A 23386-nucleotide genomic window follows, 5' to 3' on the forward strand; every position below is an offset into this window, starting at 1 on the left:
TGGGTGTCTGTTAGTGTGGAGTTTGCACATGCTTTCGTGTCTGTATGGGTTTTCTCCAGATGCTTTGGTGGCCTCCCAATATCCAAAGGTGTGCAGGTGAGGTGGATTGGCCATAGGGAGTATGGAGTTACAGGAATAAGTTAGGGAGTGGGTCTGGGTGAGATGCTCTTGGATGTTTAGTGTAGACTCAATGGGCTGAATGGCCTGCTTCTACACTGTAGGGATTCTGATTCTAACCATCCCTTGCTTGCTTTGGGTTAAAGGTGTGGCCATGCCTAACATTTTTTCGTAGGCCCCATTTTGCTTGTCTCTTTGTGGGGTACATGGAACATTCCTTGTTCCAGTCCTCCACTCCCACCCCAATACGCAACTCTTAAGTACACTGCCATTATTGGTGCTGCTTCCCTCTCTCATCCAAATTGGAAAAAGTCATCTATTTTCCCTCCATTTTTCACCTGCTCTCTTCTTCACCCAGTCCACCTGACTCCTCTCCTCCCTTGCTCAATTTTCTGTTTCTGGGAGCAAGCTGTCCAGCAGTATTCACTATAAGCCCTGACTCCCACAGTTAACCTTGATTACACATCCTCGCCCTGGTTTCCTGTAAAGACTCTATCCTATTTTCCTATTCCTCTGTTGCATCTATCTGATGCCAACTTCGAAAAGGGGACCTCTGAAATGTCCACCTGCCTCAACGAAAGATTCCACCACTGGTTACAGGGTCTTCACCAACCATCCCACCAGCATCCACATCCAAAGGATCATTCAGCAGCCATTTTCACCACCCCCAGCAGGATGCTACCAATGGACACCTGTTCCCTTCCCTTCCACAGGGACTGTTCTCTCTGGGACACCTTGGTCCACTCCTTCACTCCCAACATCCCTATGGCACCTTCTGTTGCAATTGCAGAAAGTGTAACATCTGCACATGTACTTCCTCCTTAGTTTAAGGGTCCAGATATCTTCCAGGTGAACCAGCAATTTTGCTCTGTTGTCTACTGTATTTGCTGCTCAGTGAAATCTCCTCTGCATTGGGGGAGATGAAGCACAGACAGGATCACTGCTTTACTGAACACCTACATTTTGAACATGGAAATGACCCAGAGTTTGTGGAGCTTGCCACTTTATCAACACCGCACCAGTGTTCCTTGGGTAACATCTCTTGCAGTATTCTGCCATGTTCCAGTGCAGCTCAGTGCAAGAACAACACCTCTTTCATTTGGCAATCCTGAAATCTTCTGGACTCTATTATAGAGATCAACAACTTTGGGGCTTGAACACCACCTTACCCCTCTTTCCTGATAGACCAGGCCTTGTCATCACATGGGTTGCTACCACACAACTGATTTTGTTAGGCACTATTAATCCCCATTAACAGCTATTGATGCTTCCAGGCTGACCTTTAACTATTCCTTTGTTGCTCTCTCCTCTCCTGTCTCATGTTGGGCTCTCCACCAATACTTATTGCCCAACCTTTTCTCATCCACTCCACCAGCGTGTATACCAACCTTTTCCTAGCTACTATCAGTTCTGAAAAAGGGCCTCTGGCCTCAATATTAACTCTGCTTTTTCTCCAGAGATGCTGTCAGACCTGAGATTTTCCAGTAATTTTTGTTTTTTGCTTCCAATTCTTGCCTGCCATTATCTTCACTTCTCCGGCTTGAATCATTTTCTATGTCTTTGTCTTTATCAATAGTTTTGAATCTCTTTTTGAAGACCAGTTTGCAATATTACCAATTCCAGGAGGGGAAAAAAACATTTATACTGCATAAGAAGGGATTGATGCTTGGTTAGCAAGTGGACTTAGGTGAAGGTAGGTACTGCAGATGCTGGAGATTAGAGTCCAGATTAGAGTGGTGCTGGAAAAGCACAGGGCAGGCTGCATCCGAGGAGCAGGAAAATTGCTATTTCAGGCAAAAGCCCTTCATCAGCCAGCAAGTGGACTATGCTCACCAATGCCATTTGTCAATATGTTACTCTCGGAAGTAATAGACATTTGCATTACATCACTATATCATGATGTAGACCTGTCACTGGGTGTATCTGTAGGATTTATGAACTTGTGCAGTTAAGTTCACTTTGAATGGTATCATGTATACCCACATCCAGTGTTGCCATGGGATCTGTGCTAAATCTAGTTCTCTCAAATATCCTTGTTAGATTCCATCAGAAAATTGTCTTTGATGGAATGACTCCTTACAACCTATTTCTTGCAAATTTCCAATATGCAGGTGAGACATTTGTTATTAATGAATCCACTGCTACATGTAAGAATTTCAATGCATGGCTTAATTTGCTTCATTCAGTATTTACATTTACACTGGAATGGAACAAGTGAAAATGAGCTCCATGTCCTAGTTAATAAATTGGCCAGGGGTTCCCTATTGCATTTAAAGGGGCTGTGAAATAGATTTAAGGGGAAGATCAGTAGATGTGCTGTGGTAAGCATTTAAGTATTTCATAACGTCATTATTCACATTAAAAAGTCACCTGAGATAGGTGATGAGGGTGGTCCAGGACAGCATGTAATCAAAAATGATGGTACACAGAGTGGTGCAAACTGGTGGCAGGTCAGAGGATTGGGAATTTTTTGGGAACCAGCAGCAGATAGCTAAAAGAGATTGAAAATCAATTATGAAACTGAATTGGCGAGAGCTTCTACGGGTATGTAAAAGTAAAAAAGTTACAGTGCTCCCAGAAGATCTCTTTAATCTACGTGCTGCTACTTAGCAGCTTCTAGCAACAGTGTAATCTTCATGCATAGTGAAGATACTCATCTCTGTCTTGCCAGGATCTCGCACAACTTCTCTACTGTCTGAGTTGCTGTATGGATGGATATATTTGTTTCAGTTAAATATTTGGAAGACCAACGCTCTGTTTATTTCTAAACCACTGGCCTGTTTATCTTCCTGGCAAGGCTGTTGCAAATTTGACATCATAATTGATGAGATGAGCTTCTAACCACTTCCACAATATCGCCTGATTCTGCAACCGTATCACTTCATCTGCTTAAACTCAACTGGCTTTCTAACCACCCAGAGCATTCCAAAGCAGGTCTTGCCAATCTCCTGCTTTCTAATATTCCACTATCCCTGCTAAACCAGTCAAAGATATAGGCTTGACAAAGATTTTGAATCATCTGATAACCTGTCTTCATCTGTGGTTCAGTATTAGGATAAATGGCATATAATAAATATTGCACTTAGAGTTTCGATTTTAATACATTTGGTTTTCAATTTGTTCTGTGCAGTTTAAGTGCCAAAGTCCATTTGGGTTGGTGAGTTCAATGTGCATACCTTCCAAGAAGGTGTGTAACTTCAGTCCATTACCTGGCAGGGTACCTGTGGTGCTAATGAATCGAACATTTTATGCTACTGAAATTATTAATGGGCTCAAGGTCATTTGCTTAGGTTTTGGCTTTAGTTCAGAAGAAAGAACACATTTCTATAAATAAAAACTTGATCTTTTAGTTTAGGGGAAGTAGTGGCTTTTAAGTGTCTTGCATTTTTTTCAAGATTCCAAGCCAGGATAGTTTGTATAGAAGCTTGTGCTGTTAAAAAGATTAGACCATCAGAACCAAGGCAGGCTCATGTCAGCAGACAGGAATGAAGAAAATGTCACAGCAGCCCAAGGAGAAGAAACTGGGTTGGATGAAAATTAGCATTGAGATAGCGGTAATATTGGGAATAGGTTGACACTGTTTTTACTGTTGTATTTCTAACAGCCTTATTTACAATTTTAAATTAATTTCTTTGTTTAATGAACTTCTGTTAAAGACACCTACAGCCTAATGTGAATGTATTAATGAATAACTGTTATAGTAACCAGCTACAGTAATTAAACATGATCTATCAAGTCAGGTTTCATCCTAGGGATATGACCTCTCCATTGTTACCATCAGAGAGGATCATTGTAACACTATCAGATTTTGTTTTATAATGCTGTTGAGGTGCATTGGAGCATTTTATTAATTTAAAGGTACTGTGTAGTTATCGGGTGTTAATGTTGGCTTGATTATGGCAGCCCTTTTCAGGTCTGATTTTTGATTTTTAACTCTTCCAAATTTATTAAATGTTTATTTATACCCAGTTCGTAAAAGCTTTTTGTTTTGAAGTTCAATCTTTCTCACTTATGCTTTTAATGTTGGCAAATATTGCCTTTGATTCTTTTGGATGTAACCAGTCTATACCATTTGTAGCTACTGTCCTGTACCTCCTAACTTAGGCCAAAGATAGGTAAATCAATTCACCATGTTAAACAATTAATTCCATTCTACTCTTGTCTTTTGTAACTTGGTATGTTTACTTTAATAGGAAAACGAAATGAGAGATGCTGATATTGGAGAGATGTGTGGCATTATTAAGGTATTTTTTTAAGAAACTGGGTGTAAATGTGATTAATTAAATTTTAAAACTTGCTAGCATGATCAGTTGCCATGATATTTACTAAACAAGTGATTAACTGAGTTTTTAAATATTTAAACAGTATTTGACTATAGCATTCCTTGCTATTTTCTACTGCACTGAGCAAAGCTAAGTGATAAACCAGCATCATATAATCTGTCACTGTGTATTTTTTTTTTAATTTTGCTGGCTTTGCTTGTGAACAATAGAATCCTTGAAATTCTTGCCATAGTTAAGATAGAATTTATTTATAAGGACTGAAAATTCTTGTTGCTCACTGCAAAGTTAACAATGAGTTAATAATATTTCAACATTTATTAGGATCAAGAGCTTGAGCATGAAAACCACAAATTAAAGAATGAACTTGATCAGCTAAGGAAAGACCATGCTGATAACTCTACTGCACATGATTCCAAAAAGCGGAAAGAGGCTGACTCCAGTCTCCTGAACCAGCTAAAAACTGCTACTGAAGAAATTGAAATTCTGAAAGAGGAACAGATTTGGCTTAAATCTCAGCTCCTTAGGGCAGAAAAGGAGATTGACACAATGAAAAACCAGGTCAGTGGTATGTTAAAAACACATACTGTTATGCAGAATTCCTATTTGCTGATGATTTGTCCATAATTGTTTTGGTTGCATGTACAGTAATGGGTGGAGAAGAGGGAAAGGGAAGGTTTTTGCTGCCAAGCAGGCTATTTGGTGTCCTTCTATTGAGTTAATGTTTTAAGTCTCTGCTGTTTCTTTTTTTTTCCTTTTGATCACAGCTCCCTCATAACCATCACCTGTGGATAGATTAAACTGAACTTTTGTAGAGGAAATGCATAGCGTAGAGCTCCAACGCAGTGTAACTTAGACTGTCAATTCAATGTTTGCCTTGTTCTGATACATATAGGTCTCTTGTGCTGTAACACTAATATTTTGAAGGGCACTGGGGTTTTGCAGCCTGTTAATGCCATAGAGTTTAGAGCAAAGATGCTGATGGGCCAACAGGTTTAGACTTGAACATTGCATGCAGATTTGTTTTGCTAATTTCCCATGTGATTCCAAATCCAACTTAATGAATTTCTACGCAATATATTAATTTTCCTGATTTTTTTTTGTACATTTGAATCTTCAAATGTGCTTTTTCTGAGGAAGTGGCTATTGTTTGGCAGCTCCTCATCTTTCAAAGATCTACAAGTTCAGGACTGGAGATATGAAACTGATGCATGTTGTCATAACTGTGCCAAGCAACTCCGAAGAATGGTCCATGTGCTGCAAACATATATTGTTCATTTAACGCTGGTTATCTTTTTAAATGTTCAAGTTTGAAACTTAACATGAAAGCTTAATCCTAATCAAAATTTGAGGTTAATTTGTTAGACAGCTATTCTTAAATGTTTTTGAGTAAAACATAATGGTCATTAGCTAAAGTACAGATACCAAGGTAGAAATGAGATCATTCTGAAGATGAAAGCAAGATAAATCTGTTATTGCATGCATATTTCTTGCTCAAATATTCTCTTACCAGGCAAAGTTTGGAATCTTCAAGTTTAAATATCTTATGTATTCTGTCATTCTGTTCACAGGCTACTATGGCAGATGTCTTTGGGTTACCTAAAGATGGACATAAGATGTCTGAGGAAGATCTCCGATGTGCTTATGATGCTGTTCGTGTGGCCAATAGGTGAGTGAATGGAAGTTTGCTTGCAGCAAAAGCAGATTTCCAACTGGAATCAAGAACAAAAATTGTAATGTCTTTTGCTTACCAATCTCCTCTTGCTTCCAGTAGGAATAGCCAAGTTGTTATCTGCCATTTGAAACTAAGGCAATTTAACCTGTCTATTTATTTACCCCTTTTGTGCATTTGTGTATGTCACTGACTTGCCAATGAGTGGCACCCCATTGCTGCCTTTTTCATCATAGCTTTCCTTGATATGTATACAGTGAATTTTCTCAACTTTTTTTATAACTGAATCTGCTACCACTCTTTTACAGCAATCTATTCCAGATCATAGAAACAAATTACTGCAGATGCTGGGATCTGTACTGATAACGACACATGCTGGAGATCAGTGGATCAGACCGCATCCATGTAGAGAGAGAGCAAGCTAACATTTTGCATCTAGATGACATTCCAGAACTGTTTTTAGTATTCCAGATCATGTTAGCTGACAGATCTGTTCGAGTTCTTATGAGGAGGTAATGAGTAAGTTAGACCAAGGAGAGGCAGTGGACATGATTGATTTGGATTTCCAGAGTGTCTCTAACAAGGCTACCCTCAGGAGGCTGTTAAAGCTAAGAATCTATGATATTAGGGGCAAGATAATGGCGCAGAGTGGGAATAAGAGGGTCTTTTTTAGGATGGCAGCTGGTGAGTAATGAAATTCCGCAACGGTCTGTGTTGGTACCACAATTATTCACGTTGCACATTAATGTTCTGGATGAAGGAACGGAGGGCATTGTTGCTAAGTTTGTAGATGTGAAAGATAGTTGGAGGAGGCATATATGTTGAGGAAGCAAGGAGGACATGGACAGGCTGGGAGAGTGGGAAAAGCAGTGACAAAGGGGATACAATGTGGGAAAGTGAGGAAATGTACTTTGGTAGGAAAGGCTTCAGATATCTGAAGTGCAAAGGGATTTGGGAGTCCTAGTCCAGGATTCTTAAGGTTAACATACAGGTTCAAATGACAATTAGGAAGGTAAATACAGTGCTCTCTTTCCTTTTGAGAGGGCTAGAATACAGGAGCAGGGATATACTGTTGAGGCTGTATAAGTCTTTGGTCAGACCATAGTTGAAGTATTGAGCAGTTTTAGCTCTGTATCTAAGGAAGGATATTTTGGCTGAGGAGGGGGTCCAGGAGAGAGTTGAGAATGATGCCAGGGATGAAGGACTTGTATGAGGAGCGGTTGAGGATTCTTGACTCGAGGGTAGAGGTGGGTGGAAAACTGGAAAGGTGTCCATATTGAATGTGAAAACCTTTTCGGTAAAGGAAGTCTTGTACTGAGATTGAAACATTCAGAATACTGAGAGGCCTGGATAGTGTGGATGTGGAGAGGTGCTTCTGCTAGTAGGAGAGACTAGCACCTGAATGCCCAGTCTCTGAAATGATCACCCTTTAGAACGGAGGTGAGGAGGAATTTCTTCAGGCAGGTGATGGCTAATCTATAAAACTCATTGCAGCAGAAAGCTGTGCAACCCCAATTATTGGGTGTCTTTAAGACATATTGATAGGTTCTTAAGGGGATCAAGGGTTATTAGTAGAAGGCAGGAGAATGGAGCTCAAACATACCAGCCATGATTAAATAGTGGATTAGCCTAATTCATCTCCTGTATCTCATGGTCCCATGCTCTTGTTCCAGTGCAAGTTGGGAAGAAAGATGTTGTTATCATCACCTTCCCTTTCTTTCAATTCTCTCAAACATGGCCTTGGTTACTTGTCTTGCTCCTAGCGGAGAGTAATTATAAAAATATAAACTATCAGAATCCTTTAAATGCAGTTAAATCTCTGCACTTTCTGCTTCAGGAAAGTCTTGGTAGATCTAAATTCTGTAAAAACAGCATCTGTTATCCACAACAAGGAGGTGTATAATAGGCTGAATGTCTGAAGCTAAAAGAAGGATGGGGAAATGGGAAGATCGGGGTTAATGAGCAAATAGGGGACAGTAAGGAACACATTGAAGATTTGGCATGTGTTGAGGAGTAATCCAACCAGGTTGGAGGGAGGGAAATTGGCAAGGTGTCCATATTGGATGTGAAGAACATTAGGCAAAGGAAGTCTTGTATTGATTTTGAATTCAGCAAGACCCCTCACTCTTGGGACAATCCCAGTTTCCGATAGCTTAAGACAGTGTTCCACAATGGAAATATCTAACTTAGTCACATATGGCTATTGCAGCAATATTAGCCAGGTGCTAATTTTAGGAGGATGTAGTTTGGATGAACAATCACCTATCTGTCTACAGTATTGAGGTGTGCAGTGGTATATTTTGGTCCAAAGAACACTGAAAGGCAAAAAGGAAGGGGTACAATTCCATGGGAGATGAGGGAGCAGAGACACCTAAAGGTGTACGTGCATAGAACATTGAAGGTGGCAGGGCAGGTGGAAAGATGCAATAAATAAAGCCGTGTTCTTGGCTTTATTATTATGACAGTTTAAGAGGAAGGAGATGATATTGAACTTGAGACTCTTGCTAGACCTTAGTTGGAGTATTGTGTACAGTTGTGTGTGCCACATCATAGATAAAAAAAATCCAAATATGTTGGAGTGACTGCAGAAGCAGTTTACTGGAATAACAAACTTCAGCTGTGCAGAAATTGAAGAAGCTAGGACTCTTTTTATTTTCACTCTGGAGAGAAGGTGGCTGAGATCTGACTTGAAATTTTCAAAATTGAATGGGCTGGCTGGTGTAGATAGAAGGAAGCTGTTTCTGCATGTGAAAGAAACCAGAACAGAGTACTGTACAGCTTTCGTGATGTGCAATTGAAACAGGAGTGATGTAAGAATCCCTCTTTTTTTTTCCCCCTCCAGTAGGTGGATCAGCCATTGGAAATGCATGCTCACAATGGTAGGGAGAGTCAGTGTGAGCTCAATGGGCTGAATGGCCTGCTTCTGCACTGTGGGGATTCTATGAAGTTCGGTAATCACTTGGCCTTCTAAACATTTTTTAGATAAACTGGGGAACTGGTGCATTTGTAGCTGGTTTATTTTAATTCAGCATTAGTAGTACATTAAAAAGTATAGTCTCTTTTAAATTAAATTCAGCAAATATCCTGAAGTAATCTTTCAGACGTGACTATCTTGGCTTCATCATCCAGTGCAAAACATTTTAAATGCAAATTGTATACACACTGCCGATGAACTCTGCTTTTTGGGTTACCGAGGGAACAATATACTCTAGATTTGTTTTCTTTCTCTCCCTGCTAATTTGCAGTTACTGGCATCGGGTGTAAATATATTGCTGAATCACTTTGCCTGGAAAGCAGAGTGTAATGAGCAGTTAACCAAATAGAGTCCATCAAAATGAGAAATCAAGTCTCAAGAAATCAATAACTTTTAAAAATAAAACTTTGGGTTCTCGGAAAGGTGTTGAACTTGAGGGTGTGAATCATGTCTATGATGTGAATGCAGGAAATGTGAATTTTATAAAAGTAAAGCAAATAATAGTGCAGAAGCACAGTTTGGCCCATTTGAAGAGTAAACATGGGGTTAACATTTTGCGTGTTAGACCCTTTTTAAAGTTGAAAAGTGAGGGAGCATTTTCTTTTTGCGGGTATGTAAGGAAACCAAGAACAGTCCAAAGTTGAGGGTCAGGAATGTCAGCTTGCCAGAAATTGTGCCCCTGTATCTTGCATGCTGCGTTGTTGCATTGGCTAAACTGAGCTGTTCCGTCAAATTTATAAGTGAATTATTCCTGTTTGTATTATCAAGTGGTCAAAATGTACAAAGTATTGATTTAGTTTGAATGTTTCTCTGTCACTTGCAAATTACATCAATATATTAGAATTCCAGTGGTGTTCAAGAATGTTACTGCTGTTGCAATCTTTCATAAGCCACTAATTTTAGGGCTGAGCATTGTGCATTTATTTGCGTTGAGAGCTCAATGAAAACTGTGCCCAAAGACTCCTTCCCAGTTACCAAGCTACCAGTTTCTAATTGCTGGGATCTTCGTGTAGTCCTGTGTTTGAACTCCTTCAGCTGTGGTTCAGTTGTAGCATTTTTGCTTCTGAATCCGAAATCTGTGAATTCACGTTCCACTGGGTTTAGAGGGATATGGACCAAATGCAGGCAATGCTGAGTGGGCACCTCCAGTCAGCATGGGCCAGTTTGGCCCAAAGGGCCTATTTCCATGCACTGTCACTGATTCCCAAGGATCTGTGCATATCGAACCTGCCTCTGTAGTGTGGCATTAAGGAATGCTGTTGTGTAATAGGTTTTCCGTTATGTTAAAGTCAGGTGGGCATTAACTAAGGATTCAGTTGCTTCCTTTTATTTAGCTGCCAAATGAAATTGTCTTTGGAGGTGTGAGTTTATGTAGTGCTTTTCTCCTAAAGTTTAATACTAAATAACTAGACAGCAAATGTTAAAGCCAGAGTTAAGTGACAGGCTCCACTGTTCAACACACTACCCTTTTGAATGAGGCATTTAAGCTAAGTCCGACCACTCCCTCAGTTGAATGTAAGATTCCATGACACTATTTGAAGAGAAAAGAATTGTGTTCTAGCCAGTATTTATCCACTAATCAATTCAAAACTGATTGTTTCCTTATTGCATTCTATGGGAGCCTATTATGTGCAAATTGAATGTTACATTGATGTAAATCAAAGACTAGATTTCAAAAATACTTCACTGGCTGTAGAGGACCGATGTGTCATGAAGGGTAGGGTATAAATGCAAGAACAGCACCAAACATAACTAAGAATAAAGTGTCAATCTGGTGAAGCTAAAGCACTGACTGCCAAAAGATAAGTGATAGACAAAGTTAAGCAATTCCACCATCGATGGATCAGATCTAAGCTTTGCAGTCCTGCTTCCTCTCCGGTTGTGACTAATTGTGGACAATTGAACACTGGAGAAGTTTCCACAAATATCCTCAATGATGGGCTCCACAGCAGGTTAATGCAAAAGGTAGAGTTGAAGTATTAGCCATCATGCTCAGCCAGAAATGTCAAGAGGATGATCCATCTCTGCCTCCTTCAAAGGTCAGCGGCATCATAGATGAGTGTACAGCCAATTTGGTTTACAGTGATAACCAGAAACAGCTGGAGGCTGTGGGTACTGTAGAGTCTATGGATCCTGATGATATTCCTGCAACAGTACTGAGGATTTGTGCTCCAGAGCTAGCTGTATCCCTAACAAAGCTATTCCATTGGTATCCATCCAATGTAGAACACTTTTCCAGACACATCCTACACAAAAAGTCAGACAAATCCAACTGGACTTAAAACATTGGTAAAATGATGGAAGGTGTCATGAATAGTTCAATTGGGTGTCACCTTGTTTAACAATAACCTGCTCACTAATGCTCAATTTGGGATCTGCCAAAGCCACTCAACCCTTCACTTCAGAACCTTTTTTAAAATCTAGTTTAGAAGAGCAGAATTCTAGAGGTGAAAGTGACTGCCTTTGACATTAGGCTGCATTTTGACAGTGTGGCATAGAGGGCCCTTTGCAGATTTCCAATCAATGGGAATTGGTAGGGAGGGTACGGAATGAGAGAGATGTTGGAGGTCTGGTATCACCGCTGTAGTGTGCTGGGCCCAAACCTCTTCTGCTTCATCAGAGGTATTCCCTCCAACATAAGATCAGAAGTGGGGGTATTTGCTCATGCCCAGTATTCACCACTCATGACTCCAAAACTAAAGCAATCCATGTCCAATTGCAGCAAGGCCAATATTCGGTTCTTTGAGGATGTGACGCGACAAATCAACTAATGTTGAGCAGTGGGTGTGGTATATATGGATCTCAGTATGGCATTTGATAAGGTTCCCCATGATAGGCTTATTCAGAAAGTTAGAGGTATGGGATACAGGGAAGTTTTAGCTGTCTGGACACAATTGGCTGGCTGAATGAAAACAGTGAATGGTAGTGGAAAGTATTCTGCCTGGAGGTCAGTGACCAGTGGTGTCCTGCAGGGATCTGTTCTTGGGCCTCTACTCTTCTGTAGTTTTTATAATGACGTGGAAGGGTGAGTTAGTAAGTTTGCCAATAACAAAGGTCCATTGTGTTGAGGGCATTGACAGGATGCAGAGCTGGGCTGAGAAGTGGCAGATGAAGTTCAACCTGGATGAATGCGAAGTGATTCATTTTGGTAGGTCAAATTTGAATGCTGAATACAGGGTTAAATACAGGGTTAAAGACAGGATTCTTGGCAATGTGGAGGAACAGCAGAATCTTGGGGTCCATGTCCATATTTCCTTCAAAGTTGCCACCCCAAGTTGATAGGGTTGTATATGGTGTTTCAGCTTTCATTTAACAAGAGGGTTGAGTTTAAGGGCCGTGAGGTTTTGCTGTAGTTCCATAAAACCCTGATTAGATTGCGCTTGGGCTATTGTGCCCAGTTCAGGTCCCTTGTTATAGGAAGAATGTAGATGCTTTAGAGAGGGTTCAGAGGAGATTTACCTGGATTCTGCCTGGATTGAAGGGCCTGTCTTATGAAGAGCGGTTGAGTGAGCTCAGGTTTTTCACTCTAGAGAGAAGGAAGAGTGGTGACTTGTTAGAGGTGGACAAGGCAATGAGAAGCATAGAGCAGATAGCCAGAGACTTTATTTTTTTCCCCCGGGTAGAAATGGCTGTCATGAGGGGTCATAATTTTAAGGTGATTGGAGGGAGGTATAGGGGAGATGTCAGAACTAGGTACTTTAATCAGGGAGTGGTGTGTGTATGGGATGCACTGTCGGCGGTGATAGTAGAGTCAGAGACATTAGGGACATTTAAGCGACTGCTGGATAAGCACGTGAATGGCAGCAAATTTGAAGGGGGTGTAGGTTAGGTTGATCTTAAGATTAAGAATTCTTGACACAACATCATGGGCCAAAGGGCCTGTATTGTGCTGAACTATTCTATTTTCTATGAAACACGAACTATAGGTTCTCCAAGCCCCTCACTATCCTGACTTGTAAATATTTTTCTGCTCCTTAAGTGTAATTGGGTCAAAACCTGAAAATCCCTCTCTCAAAAGCATTGTGGGGGGTACCTAACCAATTGGACTGCTGTGGTTCAAGGTGGCAGCTCATCAGAACCTTCTGAATGGGTGGTTAGGAATAGACACTAAATGCTGGCCCAGTAGGAGATCCCTACATCTCCGAATGAACTTAAGAGAATATGAGACTACTCCACATAACCTGTTGTAACTTATCCGTATGATTCTAGTGCCTCTGCAATGCCTTCCAGAAAATATATCCTTCATAAAATATGTGCCCAAAATTGAATACAATATCCTTTTATTTTGACATTCCAAAGAAAATCTTCAGTCTCTGTGTAGATGATCAAGACATGCTGCTTTTTAATATTTTCTGCTTTAACCTAGTGTTATGCCCAATGGGATGGGCTGGGATTGACTCTCTATCCCCCTTTTGGCTAGTTACAATAAATATTATCTTTTATAGCACACAGCTATCACACTTCAATTAGGATGAATTTTACCAGATTACAATGAAAGAGCCCAATGATGAGGTTTATTTGGATGAAAGGAAGAGGAATTTTATTCTGTACTGGGCCCAGAAATACAACATCATCCATAAACTGAAATAGTAAAATTAGAGTGCCTAATACTTAGAATGACCATTAGAGAAATTTCTAATTTAAAGTTCTTGGAACCTTGGTTGTGAATATGACCTGAGCTCCATCTGTTTAATACTTATTATTTCTTCAGATGTGATAAGCTTTGCAGATAACTTTGAGTTCCCACTGGTTGTTCTTCAATTTGCTTATGCATTGGACTCTGATTCCCGAAATTAAGATAAGTGGAAAGGCTGGTGCATTGCTGCTATGATGTTTATTATTCTTCCCTTTCTACTCAAAGCAGCTGTTGATGTATGTCCATTTATGAATTCCCAAGTCTGCTTCATTGTCCTTCCAAATTGACAGTTGTAGCTCTTTGTCCGTTAGTAACTCATCATTATGACTCAAACAGGTGTGAATTGATATCCAATAGTATCCAGTCACCATGTCGTCCTTTATTTACACATGCATAGTACATGACACTGACACAAATACCACAGAGCCAGCTCTCTGTACAGAATCTTTGCCACTTCTTCTTAATCTGAGATCCACCTGGCTGACTTCGTCCTAGTCATGAGTTGTTTTTTTTCGCTGATTTCAGTCTTTAGCTAACATGGAAATCTCAGTGCAGACAGGTTTAATTTATTCCAAATAGGTCCCCTGGACTTGCTGCAATCTGGTCAGGTGGTTACAGTGACCACTTTAAGCCAGTGTTGTCCTTTTTTTAGAAAGGTCCAGGAAGGCCTTTTAGTAATTAAGTGGTAGAAATTGAAAAATGGTAGAAATTGGTCAATGTTCACCATTATCTTAAGATTTGTTTCATTCTTTGAATAATATTCATCTTCATGGTTTGTCTTCTACCACTAAGGAAGTTAGGGGTGTTGTTGTTCAGCAAGTGGATTTAGATTAGTGTCAACATGTCTAATCATGCAGGTCTCTGACTAAGAAGTTGTGTACAATATATTTCTGAAGATTGCAGCCTTAAAATCTAGGGGTGTGCTAAAGCAAGTGTTGGATGCTAGGAATCTTCTTTTAAATAGGGAGTGTTTTACAGAGTATGAAAGAAAAGTTTTTTACAAGGTGGGTAATTCTCCTAAACTGAGATTGAATTTCATGAGGGATTGACATTCTTTTAGCAGAGACCACAAATAGTTTGGATTTAGACTCTTGGTCTCTTCTCCTCACCCAAAATCCAGTGATGATCAGCAATGTGTCCCCTATATTTGTGAGATTTATAATTTTTTCTTGTCTGAACAGATGCACTAATTATTTCAAAAATACAAGTTGCTTTGGATGAGTTTGGCATCTGAGTGCAGCAAATGACACGAACAGTTTAATTAAACTTACAAATATGCAGTAACATCGTAGTCACCGTATGTTATAAGTAATACTTTGCATTTCTGCTGTGATTTGTGAGCTGATTTCCATATTTAACTGCTGTGTTTGCAGTTTGGTAATCTGCTGGAGTTTCCATTACCATGTGTCTTGTTGATGTTTGGTGTAAGATTCACTACTGCCAGCACCATCTGCTCTGAATGCCGTAAATCTGTTTTGTTCCTCTCAGCAGAGTTCTTGTCCCCATTGTGATTTAACAATCCTATTTGTTTCTCGGAAGAACTCCGCAGTTTTACTTTCAGGAATTATGTTTCTTTTTTTTAGCATTTTTTTTAACCAAACCTTGTTCTTGCTTACCAGTTACTTTCTCCAGCTGTTGGTGTTGCTTTGTATGGCTCATTCACCTCTCCTCCATATCAAATGGATTACAGTGTTTCCAAATAAAGTTACTTTTTTTTTAAAACACTCTCTCTGGTAGAGAACAGGGAGGAATGGAGACATCACTAAAGCAGATTCCATCCATTCATTGGTACCTCTCCACGAGGCAAAGCAGAGGCCTTGAATGTCCTTTTTCTAAAAATTTGGAACCTGGGTTTCAGTTTCACTCTAAATTGAGGGGATGAAGGTTCCTTTTCCCTTATTGTTTGATTTGATTTAGCATTGTCACGTGTACTGGTATACAGTAAACAGTGTTGTTTTGCATACTCTATGGGTAGACTGTATTCCGTACTTTGGTCTGTTACCTGATGCACTTTGATAAAATGTTACTGCTGCAGAGAAGGTGCAGAGTTACTGTAGGTGATCAAAATCTAAAACAATTTTCATTCCCAACCAGTGTTACTTGTCATTTTGAGTGGAACTGGCTACCATTCCCCACATACTGTAGAATTCACTGTCTTGCTTGCATTATAAAAGATGGCTAAATGGGGAAAATAAAGCAAAACTTGTATTTTGAATCATCATTTAAGGTTAAGCTCTGTTTTCACATGTATCTAGTCTTCTGGTAAAGTTTTGCAATAGAATATCAGGAACTCTCATGTAAACTTTGTGATGTTTTTAAAGAGTTAGAATGATTAACTCCTTACCCGGAAAGCATCACTTTACAATATTTCAGCCTTTAGCATCAGAAAAGTCTAAAGCTGAATTCTAAAATGATAACATCTAAATGGTTATGTCAGAACAGCTGGTTTATGATACTGACCTGACTTCTCATCATCATTTTATGCAATTGAGTGAGCAAGTGCTCCCTATAAATTTGAGTTTTCTCATTTCAACTTGCTATAACCAGAATGGGATAGATGAACATGTCTAAAATGTGTGGGTTGCTCAGCGATATACTTAGCACAAATCAACATACTTAGCAGTTAAATACTGCAGGATTTAGAAACTTGCAGGTAAACAGAGTTTAATGTCAGTTTGAATAGAATAAACATCCTTTTATATTCCAGTTTAGTCAAATTGACCTGAGTAGTATTGATTTTTGTGCTTCTATCAAATTTTTAGTTTTTGAACTTTTTTTTAAGTTGACACAAGTTGTCGTGATTGCATTATGTCCTTAATGTCTATTGGGAAGTGTATGTTTACTTTTCAGAGCACAGTAGGATATTGACTCTGTACCTTCATACAATGGACTCCAGTCAGATGACTTGTTTTGTGGTTTCTGCATAGACTAAGACTGACATGGCAACATATCTCTGGGAACTCATTTAAACGGCAAACAGACTTCCCAGGTGCCCATTGACTATCCTTTGTTCTTATTTTTCTTTGGTGGAAAAGATTTATGCTAAACCTGCCAGCTTTGTAAAGAGATTTTTTAATTAAAACAAAGCTGAGGAAGTGAATAGCTGGAATATCAAACGTTTTCCCCATGGTGTGCCAATGATTGGCTTCAACCTCATTATGTTAACATGGACCACATTAAAATAGACATCATGAGACAAACTGGCATGAGGGAGAAATGCACAAGGACAAGCTGCCTGGGACCAATACCTCCAGTGAGAGATTTCAATCACAAAAGGGAAAGCTGTCTGCCTTGCAAAGAGTATCATCTCAGATGTTGAAGAGGAGCTAATTCATTTTACTTGCAAGATTATATTTCTTCATTACTGACATTCAACAACCAATTTGAAAGAAAAGCCAGAAACATCCATTTGCCTTCAGTAAGCCAGGAGCGATTCCTTCAAGGGCAAATTACTGCAGATGCTAGAAACTGTACCGAAAACAAAGTGCTGGAGATCACAGTGGGTCAGGCAGCATTCACGGAGAGAGAGCAAATTAATGTTTAGAGTTGAGATGACTCTTCAGAGCTGACATTGTCAGTAGAGTCCTTCCGACTTGCAATGTTTTAAATCATTTCAGTGACCTGTGTAAGTGATCTGTCTCAGATTTACTTCTCCAAGTGCATGTTATTTCTTCAAAAAGTCTCATTTGGAATGGGTGTTTCTTTTACATTTTGGAAATACATTGTGAAAATAAATACTTGCTCTTTATTTTGATTCAAACTTGTCCATGTTCTAAGAGTAACAGAACTCCAAAATGGTTAAACCCTGCTTCTCAAAAGAAATCTGGCTGAGGTCAGCTGAGCAATGAGAAAAGAAGGGGTTAGGGGGACGGGAGAGGTCTTATTCCACATTTCTTCCCATCTGTAACAGTCTCCTTGTGACTGAATACAATGATTTGTTGCTGGTTTCAAATGTACACAAACACTTCAACCAGCAGATGTTGTTCGATGGAGTGAAATTGTCAGGGTTAATCACTTTTTTTCATTAATCTAAATGGAGCATCAGTTTGAAAACTGTAAGTTCACAATTTTGAAGATGACTGGTTGGTATGGTAGCTGAGCCACAATTGACCTGGAGTGGCAGTAATCTGGCTTTGCCCATGCTCTGGTGCCAAGTCATGGCCAGTTTTGGGAGCAGCAAATATTTGGGAGAGGAGCTGAAAACCTGAGGGACATCAGCTCCTTTAGAAGTGAGCAGTCCTTCAGGAACCAGGTTTGTCTTATCCTAAGTATGCATGAGGGAGGCACAAGAAACTACTGAGTACACTTACTTAGTCATACTGAGTTAAAAATCACACAACACCAGGTTATAGTCCAACAGGTTTAATTGGAAGCAGGCTAGCTTTCGGAGCGACGCTCCTTCATCAGGTCCGCTCCGAAAGCTAGCATGCTTCCAATTAAACCTGTTGGACTATAACCTGGCGTTGTGTGATTTTTAACTTTGTATACCCCAGTCCAACACCGGCATCTCCGAATCATTAGTCATACTGCCTCATTGAAAATGGGAGGCTATTGTAAACATCTGCCAAGGAAAACATTCCATGAGGTTTAGGTATTCTTGCAAGTGCTGTCCTAGGGCTAATCACCACTATGTTGCCTATTATCCTGTATTTAGCTCCTGATCTAGAAATTTAAAGCCGAGAGTCTCTTTGCAAAGGAACTCTCATGCATTTGAGGCCAGACCAGGCAACATGGGCATTGTGGTTCCTGTATTGTCCTTGTGTCCAACGCTGTTGAACTTCCTGTGATCGTGCTTCTGTTAACATTGTTTTTGGGCCAGGCTGATGGAGGTAATGGTCCATGGTGTTCTGCCTGAAGCTTTCACAACTTTTAATTGATTCCAATATCTAGGTTTTAATAAAATGGCCTTTAATTTATGGAGTTATTATATGTTCAAGCAATGATGTCCTGTTTTGAATTTCAGTAGTTTTGTGGTTCTGTTTTGTCTCAGACACTGGTATGTACACCGTAATAAGTTTTAAGGAACTGTTGATTAGACTGGAAAGTAATTAAGCTAAACTCTTTTGAGACTTGAATTTTCTCCTTGATTTGGGAGTTTTTTTTTTCTCGCTATACTATTGTCATCCAGCATTTGCGTCTACTGAGAGAAAAACAATGTGCTCAATAAACCCTAGGTCAGACAGCATCTGTTGAGGGAGAATCAGTTAATGTTTGAAATCTCATTCTGGATTAGTGGTGCTGGAAGAGCACAGCAGTTCAGGCAGCATCCGAGGAGCAGTAAAATCGACGTTTCAGGCAAAAGCCCTTCATCAGGAATACAGGCAGAGAGCCTGAAGGGTGGAGGAGGGGTGGGGAGAAAGTAGCATAGAGTACAATAGGTGAGTGGGGGAGGGGATGAAGGTGGTAGGTCAGTTGGGGGGGGGGGGTGGGGGAGGATGGAGTGGATAGGTGGAAAAGAAGATAGGCAGGTAGGACAAGTCATGGGGACAGTGCTGAGCTGGAAGATTGGAACTGGGGTGAGGTGGGGGAAGGGGAAATGAGGAAGACCGTGCAAATCTGATATGACTCTTTAAACCCTTTTATGGAGTTCTGGTTTATGAATTACTGTATTGCTTTGTTTTTCTATTTACTCCTGTCACCCTCTCCTCTTGCCCTGAAAATGAAGGTTGATTCAACCATTTTGCTCTACAATTTTTTTTAAAACCAACTTGAAAACCTTTTCTCTCCCACTACAGGCTTCTCATGGACCAGTTGGATGAGCAGCAGGCACGGCATTTGAAAGAAATAATGACTTTTCAAGATGAAGTGAGAGACCTTCAAGAGAAGTTGAATGAACAGCAGCGATACTTTGCTCAGGCTCTACAGCTGCCACCACCGGAGCAAATGGAAGTTTGTTTGCAGCAAGAAATTGCACAACTTAAAAATGAAAACCTGGTAATGTACAGTGAAAGCATTTCTGGATTTCTGTTAACAATATCAAAGTTTAGGGTTTTGTTTTCTCTTCATACATCCCAAAACCAAAGAAAAGTCAACACTTGATTAGGAATTTTCTGTAGCTAAGCTGCAACTGTAAAGAGACTTAAGAATTTTTTGATTTTCTAGTGATGCCCTAACTCATCTAAAACTAACATTTGCTATCTTTTTGAGAAGGTGGTCACATGAACTATCACTTGGACCTGCTTGTATAGTTATAGTTGATGCTGTTACAGGGGATTTTGATTGTGGCAGAGAGTGCCTGGTGATCTGGGTTCAAGTCAGGACGGTGTGTGGTTTTGAAAGGGAATGTTGCAGTTGTTGGTGTTCCCTGGTTGCCCTTTTCCTCCAATGTAATGTTGAAGTAGTTTTGGCAAGTTGCTACACATGTAGATGGTCAAGCCAATGTGATGTGTGGTAAAGGGATCAATGTTAAAGGTGACAGATGTGAGACTGATCTAGTGAACAACTTTGTCCTGGATGGTGTTCAGTTACTTGAATGTCATTGGAGCTTCACTCATTCAGGCAAGGGGAGGGCTTTCCACTATACTCTTGAATATGTATTGTTGGTAGGTTGGTGGATTGGCTTTGGGGAGTTGAGCTAAGTTACTTATCTCCTCACAAGTATAGTAGCTCCAAGAGCTGGGTATTCTGTGGCCAGTTTAGTTAAGGTATTGTTCAATGGTAACTTCATTTCCCCCACAGGCGTATTCCACTACTTCCAACCCAATGCAGAATTTCTGGGATTTAACAACAGTAGTGCTATTGAGTGTTGAAGAAAGATGGTTTCCTCCTTTATATGGAAATGAGGTTGCCTGCATTTTTTGGGGTGTAATTGGTACTTGCCATTTACTGGTATAAACGTAAATGTCCTGGCCTTGCTACATGTAGGTAACAACGGTCATTAACTGAGGAGTTGTTATTGATGCTGAACACTTCAATCGCCTTTTAATACCACGTTTTATCTGAGCGTATAGTCCGAAAGTTCCCTTAAATAGCCAGAAATGATTGGACCTAGGGCCCTGTTGTTTTTCTCCTGAAGTATATCCACACTGAAGTCCTGACCCAGAAAGGAAACTTAAGCAAAACATTTTTAAAACACCTTAAGCAGTTGGAACACCAATTACAGCCAAATAAGACCTAACACAGATTAGTTACTGGAGGAACACTTTTTTTTTTATCAGTTTGGTTTTGGCTTGGTCAGTAAAATGCAACTATTGAGTTTGTGCAATGGATACAAGGCGATTAGCATACCTGAGTTCTTAAACATTAATGCTCTCTTGATATCATGCTTCAAGTGTCCATGGTTTGAGTACAATTCTGAGTATGAATACAGAAATAAAACATACCATTTCTAGCCTAGATAGGCAAACAAACTCTAAAGACTTAAATGCATTGACAAAGTTGCTATTCGCAGGATTTAGCTCCACTGGTGACGCGCTGATTCATGCAATCAGGTCAACATATTTATTTCTGAAGTTATTTGCTGTCAGCTAGTGTTTTGGTTTCTAGGTTGTCTCAGTCTGTGAAATGAACTTCAATTGCCTTTAGCAGGTTCTAAAGCAGTCACATCTATCACGTTCCAGACTTGATGAAGCAGTGTAAGGTTGAGTGGAGCTAGTGCTGTGCTTTCTTTTATAAGCAATTTCTAGAGTTTGCATTAATAGGCTGAGGAGTGAATTGGTGGAGGAGGGAAAAAGTGGAAGGGAAGAGGGGTGTGTGAAGATCAGTGTTTCTCCATTTTCCTGTTGATTTTATTTGCTCAAGAAGCTGGTTTCTGAATGCCTTCATTTGGAGGGTAGCTCTTCAGTGTCAGCACCTAATTGTGCTTTAACAGAATTGTTCAGTCACCTTAGGCTCAGCTTCAGTATTCCCAGTTAACAAGAGTTGAGTTGGGACAGTTTATTTAGGTTGGTTGCATCTGGATTTGGAATTTGTACCAGGGAACTTAAAAATATTAACTAATTAGTGAAAATGCTGAGCATACAATGCCCCACCAATGTTCATTTAGCACAAGAATGCTGAGGCCATTTGAAGGGTATCCATTCTACAGTGCAACAGTGAACAGGGGAGAGCCTCTGGTTTGTGTTGTACATCAGGATGTGAAAAATAGTGTTCCAATAGTGGTAAATACGGGCACTCAATTTTCAACTTCCACAATCTGTTATACCTGAGACATTTCACAGAGTAATTTGTTTTTCTTTTCAAAACATTATAGATACAAACCTAAAATCCTCAGGAGCGTTTAAGCTAGTCTGGCAGGGGAATGGGATCCAAAGCAGTAGGGAGACAAAAGTGAAAGTTGAAAACAGTACAGAGGTTAATGAGAGCAAGTTAAATAGTAAAGGCAGTGTTGGTAATACCAGTACTAGACAAGGTAGGCAGACCGTGGCACAAAGCAAAGGAAGTCCGAATTAAACTTATTTCCAAGCAAGAGGCTTAACAGATACGGCAAATGAACTCTGGGCATGGATGGGAACATGGGACTAGAATATTTATAGCTGTTACAGAAAAATGGCTGAGGGAGGGACGGGACTGGCAACTTGATGTTCTAGGGTACAGATTCTATAGAAAGCATAGAAGGTGGGGCAGGGGGAGGGGAATGCAGTTGTGTTTTTGATTTAGGGAAAATATCATGGCAGTACTGAAAAAAGACATATATTCTTGAGGGTTTGTTCACTGAGTCTATATGGATAGAACTGTGTGAAATAAAAAAGGTTACTTTGATAGCATTGTACTATAAGCCCCCACCCCAATAGTCAGCGAGAGATTGAGGAGCAAATATGGAAGGAGATTGTAGATAGCTGCAAGAATAATAGGGTTCTAATGCAAGGGGATTTTGACTTGCCTAACATCAACTGGGGCTGCCATAGTGTCAAGGGCTTGGATGGAGAGAAATTTGCGTTCAGGAAGAATTTTTCATGCAGTATGTAGATGGCATGACTAGAGAAGGGGCAAAACCTTACCTCTTGGCACATAAGTCAGGGTAAGTGGCTGAAGTGTTAGTAGGGGAGCACTTTGGGACCAGCCACCATAATTCCATTAGTTTTATAATAGCTATAGACAAGGATAGATCTAGTCCACGAGTTAAAGTTTTAAGTTGGGACAAGGCCAGTTTTGATGTTTGGGGAGGCTGTTTGTAGGCAAAGGGGAGTCTAGTAAGTGGGAGGCTTTCAAAAGTGATACCTTCCTCTTGGGGAAGGGTAAGGCTGGCATCAGTAGGGAATCCAGGATGACTAAAGATATTGAGGCCCAAGCCTTGGAAAAGGAGGAGACTTATGACATATCTATGTAGCTGGGATCAAGTGAATAAAGAAAAGGAAGCTCCAAAGAGATTCGACAAGTACCTGAAGGAATAGAAGAGTAACTAGGGAGAGAATAGGGCCTCTTAAAGTTCAACCAGGTCATCTATGTGTGGAGCCATGAGATTGGGAAGATCCAAAATGACTTTCTTGTTAGTATTTACTGTAGAGAAAGGTATAGATGCTAGAGAACGTGGGGAAATAAATATTGATGTTTTAGAGTATCCACAGTACAGAAGAGAAGGTGCTGGAAGTCTTGATGCATTAAGGTAGATAAATCCCCAGGATCTGATGAAGTGTATCCCAGGACTTTGTGGGAGGAAATGGCAGGATGCTTCAAGGTGATATTTGTATTATTCGACGGGTGAAGTGACTGAAGGTTGGAGGGTGGTTAATGTTGTGTCTTTCTTTAAGAGGCTACAGGGAAAAGCC

General features: G+C 40.1%; 1 protein-coding gene across 1 annotated transcript in view; it reads left to right on the forward strand.

Moving 5' to 3' along the window:
• LOC122565046 (unconventional myosin-Vb-like) overlaps positions 1-23386 on the forward strand; it is a 187612-nt gene that overhangs the window by 137156 nt on the left and 27070 nt on the right. Inside the window, exons 25-28 of the mRNA XM_087975842.1 lie at positions 4311-4361; positions 4722-4958; positions 5969-6066; positions 19415-19613. Coding sequence (XP_087831968.1) covers positions 4311-4361; positions 4722-4958; positions 5969-6066; positions 19415-19613 — 585 coding nt within the window. The remainder of the gene's footprint in view (positions 1-4310; positions 4362-4721; positions 4959-5968; positions 6067-19414; positions 19614-23386) is intronic.

This window comes from Chiloscyllium plagiosum, unplaced genomic scaffold (genome assembly GCF_037043375.1).
Source record: "Chiloscyllium plagiosum isolate Xiang-an unplaced genomic scaffold, Cpla_swu_hap1 HiC_scaffold_28, whole genome shotgun sequence".
Classification (NCBI taxonomy): Eukaryota; Metazoa; Chordata; class Chondrichthyes; order Orectolobiformes; family Hemiscylliidae; genus Chiloscyllium; species Chiloscyllium plagiosum.